The sequence below is a fragment of the Orbicella franksi genome, chromosome 5 (genome assembly GCF_964199315.1).
Source record: "Orbicella franksi chromosome 5, jaOrbFran1.1, whole genome shotgun sequence".
NCBI classification, from domain to species: domain Eukaryota; kingdom Metazoa; phylum Cnidaria; class Anthozoa; order Scleractinia; family Merulinidae; genus Orbicella; species Orbicella franksi.
The window spans coordinates 25130555-25144096 of NC_138149.1; the positions used below are offsets into that span (position 1 = coordinate 25130555).

Sequence of the window (13542 nt, forward strand, 5' to 3'; positions counted from 1 at the left end):
GGAGAGGGAGGGGGGGGGGGGGGCAGTACTACTATTAGGTGGCTTCATGCCACAGAATCTGTGATGCAGTTGCAGTTGCGTGGCCTGGGTGCAGACTGTAACATGTAAACAACATCAAACGAGCATCAAAATATTACTACAAAGAAATGAGATAACAAGGTGAAGTCTGTATTTATTCTCACAAATATCCAAACATCCAAACTTTATTATGTGTATAGTTTTGACAAAAAAGCAGTTGTTTGATGGACACACAAGGATTCATTCTGAAGCAAATTAACTTAATTATGTGCTAGGTTTCACAACATTTCCAAACATTTTATCAGTCTTTTTAATCTCGGGATGAGCATCTTATTCACTGCTGCAGCTCCATCAATAAGGGCAACTTGATTCCTGTCAGCGCTTCTGTTTAGGCAAGTTGTTCGTAGCCATCAGTCCCATGAGACCAAAACAACCGATAGAACCAAGAACACCTGTCCACAGCATTAATCTGAGAGAGAGAGAGAAATAAATGATTGTGTGTTTTAGTACCTCAATATTTATATTATTATAAATTATAAGGAACTTAAATGTACAGAACTACAACACTCCTAGCAAAAGTGACCTTCATCTACCAAAGCCAAAACTTTGTATTGGTAAGCGTACTTTTCAAGCTTTTTAATTTGCCACCAACAAAAATTCAAAGAGCAGAATCGCTTTCTTCTTTAAGGATGAGTGAGTGATTCATGTATGCAGGCCTTTACTAGTGTCTCCTTGAAAGGAAGCCCCCTAAAAGTTTCATTTTAGAGGAAAACCATCCTATAACCATATAACCATCCGTTGCTAAGCCCACTGGTCCATCAGGCTAGTGCCCATCTCTTGCTTCTGTAGCACAAAATGACCAGGAGTATTTCTACTCCCCCCTGGATGGGATGCTAGTCCATTGCAGGGTTACCCACAAGCATTAAAATTGCTGGTACTGACTTATACACCTGGGTGGAGAGAGGCACTGTCAGAGCAAACAGTCTTGCTCAAGGACACAACACAATGACTGTGGCCAGGGCTCAAACCTGGACTACTCAATCCAGAGTCTGACACACCAACCATCAGGCCACTGTTTTGAACAGCTGACTTTTTACAATCAGCTGATTTTGTACTTAAGATGTTTCACCCACCACAGGTTGCCCAGCCCCATGCTACAAGAAAGCCAGTGTCATATTACATTGAGGTAATTTATAAGCCTTTGTGTGAAGAATAATACAACATTCATTTGATGTGATTTTGTACTTGAAATAAAACAGACTTAAGGAGGGTTAGGGGGCATGCCCCCCCTGGAATTGTTTATGTTTTATGGGCTCAGGAATGCCATTTCCCACATTTTCCAGGGAGCAGTACACTGAGTACATTGTATTTACATTCTGAAGTGACTTATGTTGTTTAGATGTCAACCTTTGGGTTAATTGATAGTAGGTTTTTGCCATTTAATAGGAGAGACTAGAGACTGCCAAACCAGCCAAGTTAATTCTGTAAATATAAATTCTTTTTTTTTCTGAATTTCTGGAAGTACACACATGCAAACATTGTCACTACGCCTCTGAAGACCAAAGATTCCCCAGATATCATTTGCCATGCCTACACTGTACCTCTCTACAATGACTAGGACTTTTCTGCAAGACATAAACCAATTTCCACACACTTAAATCTTATTGTAACCTGTCTACATCAGAAAACTATCAACAACCGCCAGTTAATTCTGCTACAGAGAGGCAACTGCAGTGAAATTCAAGTGTAATATAAACCATTCAGTACTGCACATTATCCATGGGATAAACAAAATGAAATCATCAGCAGCTACTGAATAAATTACCTTGCCATTGGAACTCCATATCTTCCTTTCAAGTACACTGGTACTCCATCTTTCTTCTGAAAAATGATCAAGGAAGAAAATTAAATGAAATCATGGGCTCATTGACAGCTAGAGTTATTTTATAGTACAGCAGAGTTCTAATTTCTGTCTTTCACACTTTTCCAACAGAGTTATGTCATCTTACAAGAGCCACCTTTGGCTGCAAAGAACTTTAAGACTCAAAGTCTGTAGATGTTTCAATAACACAAAAAAAGAGTTTTCTTGTGTACTCCCTGTGTACACCCTTTAAGTATCTTCCTCTGGGTACCCACTAAAGAAAATGAAAGGGAACTCCAAAGACCATTGTACACTACTGAAAACAACAGTTGGTCAGTTGGACATTGTCGATCAAATTTGGAGATTAATTTTACATAATGATTGTATATCATGACCAAGCTGGATCGGCAGCCAAGTGAAACAATGAGCTGTTATCAACTAGAAGTCGTTGATAAAGGAAATAAATCAACTGTCATGGTGAGTTTGTGAAGCTAATGCTTGGAGTGTTGGCCCTTCAACAGAACAAAGTTGACTTTGTTCTGACAACGGGCAAGTGCTCCAAAATGTTAGCTTCACAAACTTGCTGTAGTAGCTAATTCACCATTATCAATTTTAAGTTATTTCCACCCAATTTCAGTTTGGAAACTAATGCAAAGAGGAGATCATTGTGATATTCCTTAATTTACACATAACCAACAATGATCATTTTTCCAGCTTGGCGGTAGGGATATCAGATGATTGATAACCATGAATTCCGGCTCTTGCCAAAAAAGACCAAAAAAGTGAACAAAAACATACACAAACAACTTTCTCGGGTTTCATAACCATTCCCCTCTATTAACTATGCTGTAACCATTTCATATCCAACAAAAACATAAGTTAAGTGAATAATAACAATATTGCTTTCATAAAAACAATTAGAAACAATTCCTAGATCTTGCTACTTTTTCATTTTTTGAAAAAAAGTGAGGGGAGGGCACATTTGCCAGGTGAAATGTCCAAAATCCTGTGACTGTTAAGTCAATTAATACTCTGGAAAGTACGAGTCACTTGTCTTGTTTGAAAAGCACTAATATTTGCAAGAAAATATATGCCCTCATCATTTCCTTGGCCAGTCAAAATTTTGTCCATGGAGTTTTATTTGCACATGATCAATCGTCGGCCATAAATCAAGTGCTGCAATAAGTATAAGTTTATACACATTGCCATGTTCTTATATTGCTTAATTGGCTCTACATGCGTCACAAATGCTTTGGCGTGAGTTTAATTACACGGCAAAATACAACCACACAACTCTGCTCCTCTGTAACTTCGACTCGGTCAATGCCGATCGGACATTACAGAGACGAAAAATTGCCTCATATTAAAGGAAGAACTAAGGACTAAACTAAGCTAATTGTAAGGAAACCGTTTTTGTTACAGCTTACTATCAACTTAAGCTCAACGGGGTCGTACAAGTCATGTAGTTTGTAACAGGCGAACAAAGGCACTTGCCTCAGTCATTATTTTCCGTGATCCCAGTGTTGTGTTTAAACGTAGTCATCATAAACACTCTAAATAACCATGGCCATTGCCTCGTGATTGATCAGTCATTTTGTTCTGGCTACAGCCTATCGCAATAAGCTTACATCAGTACAAGACTTACTTGGAAGTGTTGCTGGTACAGTTTGATCCTATTTTTGCCTAAAATAGCGTCAGTTAGCAAATCTTGTTGTATCCTTGTTTCGTAGCCCTTTTTCACCTTGTTCATTTCCTTCGATTGCGATGTAACGGCTCGAGAATGTATACGTGCCGGTTCGATGTTTCGATGTAACAAGATGGCCGTCTGTGATGCTTTTATCCGAGAGGGCCTTGTATCTAGAATAGGACAAGAATTGTACGCATCGGGAGTGGGGTAGAGGGTTTGGACGGCACGCCTGCGCAAGGTTCAATGAAAATACAGTGGACCGTTATTTCGGCCACTCTTTTTTGTCCCGGCGAAACGCCCATACATTTTCTTATATTAGAAAATCCCGTTAACGCGGGACCCGCATCCCAACCTGTGTAATCCTTAACAATTTTACCCCGTTTATGCCGGAGTTATATGTACACCTCTCCATTGTAATCAGTTTCATACACTGATTCAAGTTTCAATCTTCTTAAAAAATTATATCTGCATCCCGGATGCTTATCTAAGTTCTCATTAGTCATGAACGAAGAGCACCCTGATTTATTGTACATCTTAGGTTTTAATAAATGTGTTTCCTCCCTAGTGGAGAGAGGCACTGTGAGAGAAAAGTGCCTGGCCCAACACTCTTCCGAGTCAGCTCTCGAACCGATCTGAAACGCTTGCTCAGGGATCTAACACACTCATAAGCTGGTAAGTTCCAAACAATGATAACACAAAATTTCAAAATTCTTTTAATATTTTTATTTCAAAGGCTTATTTCAATTGTTACAACGAAAAACTCAAGCTAGACATTTTAAATGGTATAAATAATGACAGCGTCATTGAAGCTTCTTGGCTTTACTGTACAAGGCATCCACAACTTTTCCCATTTCGTGAATCAATTCCAGCGTGTTCTCGTACGTTTTATCCACTGGCGTTTCGTCAAACACGACCAGCACTCCGGAACCTTGATCAAGGATTCCTGAAAAAAAAAAAAAAAAAAATAAAGATAAAAATTAAAAAAAAAAAGAACGAGACCATAAATTCAGAAATTATACTCTGACACCGAACTAAACCCGTACTTTCGTCTAGAAGTTGTTACGCAGCAATATGATTGCGTTGGAGCTTTCGGAGCACTCACGTGTGCTCGCGCTCTTCCCTGATTGGATGATAAGAACCGGAAAATTATGCAAGTCCGAGATACAAGCGTCGGAAACCCTTCGGAACAAAACCCCGAAGAGTTTCTGATGAGAAATAGCAGGGGAACTACGAAGGTTCTGACATCACAAATGGGTTGCAGCATGTTATTAATTCAGCGACTTTCGAGAAGCGAGCGTAGTGAAGCAACCATTTATAACGCTTAATTTTGGCAATGATTTACATCTAGCCACTACTACAAAAGAAGTAAATGAAGACATCAACTCACCATGTAACTTCTTGTCAAGGATCATCTGGGAAAGTTTCTTTTCTACCACATTCTAAAGTTAAGATCAAGCGGAAGGCAAAATAACTAACAATGAAACCACAACTGTGAAGGGCTATACCAGTTGTTTGTAACTCACAAAGTGGCAAGCTCCCAGCTGGCTTGATAGCTCAGTTGGTAGAGCACTGCACCGGTATCGCGGAGGCCATGGGTTCGAATCCCGTTCAAGCCTGAATTTTTTTAAGGCTTTAATTTCACAACTGCTTAAGTTGTGTGTATAACTGCGATGATCAATCATGTCTTCATATCTTTCTCCGCAGTTCAAATATATGATATTTCATATATTCACTTGTTCAGTGAAAATTATTAACCTTTCATTTCACCAATATCGCAAAGCTATAGGGAGTTACCCTTACAGGTTTCTACTAGTATGATTGTGTAATTGCATTAACTTAAGACTTTTCAAATGTTTATCAAAGTCAGAACTTAACATACCAGTGATAGAGCGATAAGACTGGCCACGTGTTCGATCTGACAAAGAAAATGTACACGATTCAGTATGAAACTTGCAGACTGTGCAGTGACTATGTGGATACACATGTACATTTCACTGACCTGAACAAGAACATATTCCTACCTGAACGCGAGCGAAAGGCTCGATAATTCGACTAAGGTTCTGTTCTAGTAAGTTGTCGTACAAAGCGTCTAAATGAGTCTGAAAAAAGGAACATGTTCAAAATTGACACACATGTACAACAAGACAAAGTGCAAAACAGTATTTTTTTGTACAGGATGTCAATACACTATACTATACATTTCTGACCTTGTAGCTAGTTCAAGCAACTTTTCCAGAAGTACAGTGTACATTTTTTTTTCGTCAATCCTTGTTGTTAATTTCTGCCGTTAACCCTTTTAGCAACATCTGACCAATTCAGGTTACTGTTTTCTCCAGCTCATCAGAAAAGCTCACACTGCAGTATATTTAAATTAATACGTACCCTTATGATAGGATCCTCAGTCAGCTCCTGGTTGAATGTGCTGAGTGCCTTTAGAGAAAGAACAACAAATGCTTGTGTTGAAAACGGAGACTTAGCACATTTAAAATATCTCTCGAGTTATTTCAAAGAGAAAAGGCAGGTCAACACTTTTTTGAATATTTCTTTGTCAGCCGGATATTTTGGCGTTAACGCTTCTGCCGTCTTAGGAAAGCAATAGCTAAACCAAAACATAATTTTACCAAATTTTACTTTTCATAACCTTTCTATTGATATATAGTTTGTAGGAGTTTCCTTGGGAACAGAAGGTTTAGAGTATTAATCAAAAATGTGTCTCCTGATCCTCTGGTCCCCTCCACTACAATAGATCTGTTTCTAAGACTTCAATGAGTAGTCCCTCACTTTTCTCAGGGAGCCCTAGCTTAGTGGGCAAGCACGTGAGCACATGCAAAAATACACGTGTCACCTCTCCTTATGGAAGACAATTTTCATGTGAACTTGCATGCTCCCTCATTATACTAACCCTGACAAAAATACGGGATTATTTACGGCGTACGTTGTAAATTAATACAGGATAAAGATGGAACCAGCTTAAGATCCATGCCAAAAATTGCAAAGACAAGTGACCATACCTGTTGGAATTCAGACAGGGATCTGTTGTGACTTGCATTAGCAATGCTCTTCATTGCAACCAACTGAGAAAAAAATTAAGACACAAGAACGTTGATATTTTCCATGCATTTTATTGCCACTAGAAACAAGACATCATGAAGGGAAATATTCTGGTCTTTAATCATGCAATATGATTGGAAAATAAGAGTCACTGTCCTTACAACGGTCAAGTGTCTGACTATCTATTGTGAACAAAAGTGTACAGTTTAAAAGGGTACAAGCAAATAGTACATGTATTAGCAATCTGGTAAATAATTATATGCTGCAAATATAACCTGTGATAGGTTTACACCTTTTACTGATAATAATTTTAACCCCGGCCAGTTCTAACTATGGCAACTTCTTTGGACCATATGAAGAACCACAGGTTTTGTGATTTATACACAAGACTTTTAGCCTTTTTATTAATGATCTAGCTACCATACAAATGTACATCGGTGCAAGACAATGTTCATGACCCTTGAACTGTTTAAATAGGGATACAAGGTAGGGTTGATGTAGCTATAATCAAAAAACATTCCATGACAAAAAAAGATCTAGCTCTTTTTTAGTTTGGTACCTGTGATCCAGAATATCTTAAAGCCAGTTTACCACTTATAATTGATTGCACATCATCTGGACTGTAAAAGTAAAATAGGACCACATTGAGCAAGACATTTTTTATCTACTTTGGTGAAACAAAAATTATGCCATTTTAACAACAACAAGGACAAAATGGAACCTTAACAAACTAAACTTGGGATGCTTTACATTTGACCAAAAATTCCTGTTTGCGTTTTCCTGAGAAAATTCCTGCTGGTGAATGGAACAGCATTTTCTGGCATTCCAAGAAGACAGAACAACTTCAAGTATAGATGTTCAAAAATTTCTGACGAGGGAATTCCGTTCCACTTGTCTGATTTTCCTACCAGAATTTTTTTGCAATTTTTGGTTTCAAAATGGTTCACATTTTAGAAATTTAACAACTTTTTTTGGGAACCTTCCAAGAAATTTCTATATCATTTGTCCACGTTTCAAGTTCCAGAATTTTCGGTTGAGTAGAAAGTGTCCTTGGTTTTACTGGCTAACAATATGGGCTGGCAATGTATGACCTGGGCAATGTACAGCCACATAGCTCTCTGTATGTATTGCAGGCCTGTAATGCAACCCACTCATTTTTTAAACAATAAGAGAGCATGGCAAACCACTTATTCAACTGTCAAATAAACCAATAAATGATCAATGTCTAGGTCAACTGTAATTTTTAGTGCCAAATGTATATTACTTTACACTGACCTGTTAAGCATGATCTTGCACAAAAGCATGTATTTTAATGCAGACACTGCCTTTGGGTTATCAATGGAATCAAATCCCTGAAGAAAGAGTAACCATCTTTAATAATGTGTTATTTTCCACATGCGGAAAATTAGCAGCAGAAGAAACCTCCAGGCATGTTCATCCACTTCAATTTTAAGAACTGTTTTGACACAACCGACATCTTCTGAAGGATAAAAACTCAAAATATAGACCAACAGTCTCTTTGTCAGCAGTTAATTTACTAATCACTTTGAGGTTCACAAACTGACACATATAGTCTGGGAGAGTATGCATAGTCTTTCTCCCATTTTATGCTGAAAAAACAAATTTCCTATCAGATTCCTATATTTTTAAGAATCTGTGCTGCACTGCACAATTAATCACAAAGTACTTTTTTTCTGTCATAAAACACATCCCCCTGCCTCTGCCTGCCCACTAAGCCAAAGAATTATATCTATCACATACCTCAAATGCTTCATAAAAATAAGAGTATGCAGTCTTGAAGTCCTTCTCTTCAGCATGTAAGATCCCTGGTACCAATAACAACACAACCAAGCAGTTCAGTATGCAGCAATTTTTTCTTGACAGCAAAACGATACGAAGTCGTTTTCAATTTAGTAAATTAGAATTCTTTATACCTGACTGTTGGTCTAATGATGCTTGTAGTTTAGGAGGGCAATAAATTCCATTTGCTGTTGTTCTTGCTGAGGTAAGGGCAGCCCTTAGAATGAAAAAAAAAAGGATTGTTCATCAAATGTTGCAGTGTTTGAAAAGGAAGTTACATACTCAGATAGTATGAAAGAAAACTGTGAAAGAATGCTTTTCTTAGTGACTCCATTTTATGTCCTTTCGTTACATTTATAGTTCAGTGTGGCACTTCTCAAAATTTACCCTAGCATGGTACCAGAGTATACAAAGGAAAGCATCTCCGAATACGATGTATTTGTGACTCTAGTCTTGAGACAGAACATGGAAAGAAGTAACTCTCGTCTTAGGAAACCAAACAGCTGAATCTTGCAAGAGGCTTCCAGAATTCGAAACTTCCTTGACTGAACACCACATACTTGTATCACTTGCCAACAAGTTGATATACATTGGATCTGGCCTCAAATAAATGTGAAAGTTTGTATGCTGAAAATTCAAGTGATCCAGGACCGTACGGCCTACAAGCATTTACAGTGAACCATTTCTGCATTATCATTACCTGGATTTAGGAATGTTGCTGAGGTTGTGATACACCTTGCTCTCCAACAACTGTACTTCAACAAGTAAAGCCTTGTCATCCAGCTTTTTAAGTTCTTTTAAGAGTTTTGAACCTGCAGAAAGACAATCGCATATAATCTTTAACTTTTAATAAATATGCCTTGCATAAAGCATACATGGCAATAAGTGAATTCTGCAATGTTTTTCTGTCCTCAAACACATTTAATCTATCCATGATAAATGCAAAATTTAAATATGTATGTGGTAGGTCAAAATGAAATTCAGGTTAAAATGATTTTAACCTAGTTTGATTCTCAATTTCCTTTGTCTTCTTACCCTAATTATTCATGATCCATGAATAATTAGGGTTAAGAGACAAAGGAATTTCATTTTAACCCGAATTTCATTTTGACTGACAACATGTACATTGAAAAGGATCTTGACAGGTAATATATCATTACACATACAAAGCAACTTTACATATAATTTTGTTATTCTGGTTACCAAAACATCAAATCCTCCCCCAGACGTACATGTATTACTAAAATGTACAAGAAGTGTACAGTTGTAAAAAAAAACATTGAAGTAATGTAGATAGGATGCCAGGATAAAATAAAATCATTGCATGTGCTCACCTAGCTGCAATGCTTTTGAGTAGTCCTTGGTGTCAAGATACAAACCCACTAGTCTTGCCTAAAGATGACACAAAAAAAAAAAACAAAAAATAGATGAAAAATGTTTACAAGTATAGCTTGCTGCGGCTGGTTAAAACAATATCATATCACCCTCTGCCACAGGAATTGGACCCTTAATTAAACAATTTAGCATATACGTCATTTTGAGTGAGCTAATATAGGCAAATGGAGCAAAAACTGGAAACGTCACTTCCCACAATTTTCCAGCACAAAATTGTAATAAGATCAAAATCAGACGAGTCTTCCAAAGGTACATGTTCATGTATCTTCACATTAGAGCATTTTATAAGGTTGTTGAAAGAAGCTGACTGGATGAGAATACAATGGAACACACCTCAAGGGCTTGTCTGACGAATGTTCTTTTTTCATCTTTGGCCCACTCGATACACTCATTGCAGAGTTCAACCTGGAAAGAAATTACTGTAAGTTACAATAATAATATATAATTAAACAGTTATTACCGGTTCTATCAAAATGCTAAGTAAAGAAAGGTTTCTGTTTAGTTTAAGCATACAAAATTCAACCAACAGAAGCCTTGAATTTTTTAAAAAAATTAATATGTCACTTAAAGGCTTTGCTCTTACATGTTACAACTGCAATGTATGGGATTTTGGTTCAAAATGAAACAGTTCATTTATAAGTAAGGTAGGTAGGTAAAGTCTGCATGCAAGCCTAGTGGCTCATCAGGCCAGAGCTTCTCCCGGTTTCAGTAGCATGAAGTGACTAGTAGGAGTACTTCTACTCTACCCTGGATGGGATGCTAGTCCATCGCAGGGTTACCCCCAGTATTAGATGTGCCGGTACCCATTTATACACCTGGGTGGAGAGAGGCACTGTGAGAGTTAGGTGTCTTGCCCAAAAACACAACACAATGTCCTCAGCCAGGGCTCGCACCTGGACCGCTTGATCCGGAGTCAAGTGCACTAACCATGAGGCCACCGCACCTCCCACATAAGTACATTGTGAAAATTACAAACTAACTGATTTTTCTTTTATTCTTGATTTTGGGTTGTGCGCTTTTCTAGACTGTTTTCATGTACATGTACTCTTAACTAAGATCATTGGATTTAGCTCTTTCAGTGCCAAACTTGACGATCAGTTGATCAAACACCCCACCTCCATTCCTGTTGATGCTTCCATGTCAAGAAATACATCTACTAAGTTCCTGACAAGCTTGGCTGCTTTTGCTTTTGATACCATTTTAAGAAATGGTCTAATGAACTTGATAAGTCCTCCAAGCTCTAACAAGAAAAAAGAAAAGAAAGGAAAAGAAATAGATAACAGTTGGTTGCACACAGTTGGTGCGGTGGTTCAAAACTTAGCACACTGTGCCAAGTACATTTAGCCAACAGATCCATTTAGAACACTGATACTTTTTTGTCTTAAAATGATAGTTGAAACCTAACCTTCACACCCACATAATTTTTTGTAATGATCTTAATAATAAGTTTACACATATTTAAATTCATGTAGCTAGTAAAAGGGTCTCTCTCAACTAGTATGCACCAGATATCTTCTTGTGAAGTTGCAAGTTTCGTACAATTTTTGGCCTTCCTTACATGTATGGTACTTTGAAAGATTGTCTGCGCTCACTGCCAAATGTAATACCAGACAGACTTGAGAAACATTTCAGGCCTGGCACTCTCATACGTTGCTCCACCAGTGCTCTGAGCTTATATAGTTACCTTTACTTTCAATGTGCGTCTAATTATAATACAGAGCTACGCATACCTTCTGCTTTTCCGTGCTTTGAAAGCATTTTTCCAAGATTCAGAATGGCTTGCTCCTTCATCTTGATCCCCTCTTCGTCTCCGGCTTGAATGTCACGTTTTACTATGAACAAAAGCTACGTTATGCTTGAATTCATTGAAAATCCCAGTTTACTTTCCCATCAGAAACATTACATCGAGAGAAAAACATAAAAAAATAGTATTAAGCATACGTAACTGTGGCTTACCTATAGAAGAAAGCAACTCCATCGCTCGTTCTGGCGAGGAATTTGACATTTCTTCGGCTAACTCTAGTTCTGTCGCCATCTTGATTCTTTCCTTTGCAACCTACCCACATTGCAATGCGGTCATAATTTGCGCAGTCATTCTAGAGCCCAGTTTTTTCTCGTTCAAACTTTCGTGAAACCTCGTTGCGTGCCGAAAATGGCCGAAGTATTTAGCCGATCACGTGATCAGAACTTACGACGGGACGACAACAAAGCTGAAAATGGCGGTTGTGGTAGTAAACGCGGATCGGAACGTGCGTAAATGATATCTCCATAAAATCTCAAGGTGAACGAGATAGAACAGCTCGACTGATTCACCATGGAAAGCGACGACTCGGAAAGGCAGAAGAAACTGGAGGCAGGGAAGGAAAAGGTGGGAATTCATGCATGTGACGTGGCCAAGCGCGCGAAGTTTATAAACTTCTCTGACTAGTTTGCATTTCAACTGCTTTTTCAGCGGCCTGATGGACCTTCTTTCTTTTTCGCTTGCAGCTTAAGATGTTCCAAAAGAAGAAATCAGGTACAGGGACGAAGAAAAAGAAGAAAAAAGACAGGTCTTCGACAAGTGGCTCTGCGCAGAGTCCTTCGCCTCGAGGAGAACGAAGGCGTCGAAGCACCTCTCAAGATCGCGGTACAAAGCTGCCGCAACTGGAGGCTGCAGTTGCCGCGGAGGAAAAAATTCCCCCAAAAGATGGCGAAGATGTGGAAGTGGAGGAAATAAGCCAAGCAGATACAGACAGAGATGCACCATCCATTGCCTCAGAAGTTGGCTCTCCGATCCCTTTTGATGTGAGTTTATAACTGATTTATTTTCTACATGGATGCAGATCACATGAGGAAATCAATCAAGAAACTAACAAATTACCCGATGATATTGACACGCACTAGCCGTTGTAAAGCTAGGGAAATGAAGTTTTACTTTTGTCAAAGAGAGACGAATTCTTGAGCAAACCACAAGCTTTTTAAATTCACTTTTAACTATATTTTCTTATCGTGGTCCTGATAACTCGAAACTACTTGTAAGGTTTGAAATTCGATATGGATCCCATCTTCACGCATAAACATATCATCGTACCCTTCTTATAAACTGATATCTTCCCAAATTATGAAAGCTAAGTATGCAATGGATCCTCGCTTATTAGCGGAAACCTCTGCCATTTATCTATTTTGTTTCAAACGTCTGGTATCCTCTTGAGGAGATTAGTTCGAGGAAGTGAAAAATTTGTTTAGCAAAGAATGTGTGATTCACGCGGCGTGGGCCAACCATAACAACAAGGGACGCTATATGGCGTAGTCAATGACCTCGACATCTTTAGCTGATAAAATACTTAAACCTTGAAACTGTTATATTTCATTAATTTCCAGGCTGAACAAGAGCAGAACTCTCAATCGGGAAGCTATGTCAGTGGCAGCGAATACACAAGCGGTGAAGAATATTCTGAGGTTTGAAAACAACTCCTGCTTACTTGTGTTCAGCTGAATTTCATATCAGCTTAGGTCGTTTCTGTATTGTTTTTAATGGCTTTGTCTAAGGGAGAACATGCTGGATTGAATCCGCAGCCTGGTGTTTAATAGGTTTGTTAGTCAAATATTTACACAAAAGCCAGCATGTGTAGTGACTCCATTTCAAATGTTAATTTCCATGCTAATTTCGTGTAAGTTTGGTAAAATCGACCGAGTGACAGTCCACAGCTCGATCGAAGATTTGATCGTGATCTTCAGGCAAAAGTTAATT

At 38.3% G+C, this 13542-nt stretch overlaps 3 protein-coding genes across 3 annotated transcripts in view; 1 reads left to right on the forward strand and 2 right to left on the reverse strand.

The window, feature by feature from the left end:
• Positions 1-147: 147 nt before the first annotated feature.
• LOC145487302 (uncharacterized) lies at positions 148-3656 on the reverse strand. Its single transcript, XM_081466059.1, has 3 exons — positions 3525-3656; positions 1844-1899; positions 148-487 (listed from the first exon to the last, which is right to left on the reverse strand). Exons 1-3 carry the CDS (start codon positions 3627-3629, stop codon positions 394-396), a joined length of 255 nt encoding a protein of 84 aa, XP_081322185.1. The 5' UTR covers positions 3630-3656; the 3' UTR covers positions 148-393.
• On the reverse strand, positions 3525-11912 carry LOC145487291 (26S proteasome non-ATPase regulatory subunit 11-like). The gene is made up of 16 exons (XM_081466046.1): positions 11769-11912; positions 11543-11644; positions 10928-11052; positions 10146-10217; positions 9752-9809; positions 9118-9229; positions 8552-8634; positions 8379-8443; positions 7893-7969; positions 7177-7237; positions 6578-6640; positions 5949-5996; positions 5588-5665; positions 5446-5481; positions 4954-5005; positions 3525-4509 (listed from the first exon to the last, which is right to left on the reverse strand). Exons 1-16 carry the CDS (start codon positions 11845-11847, stop codon positions 4367-4369), a joined length of 1254 nt encoding a protein of 417 aa, XP_081322172.1. The 5' UTR covers positions 11848-11912; the 3' UTR covers positions 3525-4366.
• Positions 11913-11982: 70 nt separating this feature from the next.
• LOC145487275 (uncharacterized) overlaps positions 11983-13542 on the forward strand; it is a 53415-nt gene continuing 51855 nt past the window's right edge. Inside the window, exons 1-3 of the mRNA XM_081466021.1 lie at positions 11983-12180; positions 12300-12596; positions 13173-13250. Coding sequence (XP_081322147.1) covers positions 12127-12180; positions 12300-12596; positions 13173-13250 — 429 coding nt within the window. The 5' untranslated portion in view covers positions 11983-12126. The remainder of the gene's footprint in view (positions 12181-12299; positions 12597-13172; positions 13251-13542) is intronic.

Excerpts from the sequence above, each read along its gene's own strand:
- LOC145487302 (XM_081466059.1), bottom strand. The coding sequence starts at position 3,629 with ATGAACAAGGTGAAAAAGGGCTACGAAACAAGGATACAACAAGATTTG. Across the intron at positions 1,900-3,524 it reads TGTACCAGCAACACTTCCAA|AAGAAAGATGGAGTACCAGT; the intron begins GTAAGTCTTGTA and ends ATCATTTTTCAG. Across the intron at positions 488-1,843 it reads TATGGAGTTCCAATGGCAAG|ATTAATGCTGTGGACAGGTG; the intron begins GTAATTTATTCA and ends TCTCTCTCTCAG.
- LOC145487291 (XM_081466046.1), bottom strand. The coding sequence starts at position 11,847 with ATGGCGACAGAACTAGAGTTAGCCGAAGAAATGTCAAATTCCTCGCCA. Across the intron at positions 7,238-7,892 it reads TGCAAGATCATGCTTAACAG|TCCAGATGATGTGCAATCAA; the intron begins GTCAGTGTAAAG and ends TTACTTTTACAG. Across the intron at positions 5,997-6,577 it reads CCCTGTCTGAATTCCAACAG|GCACTCAGCACATTCAACCA; the intron begins GTATGGTCACTT and ends CTTTCTCTAAAG.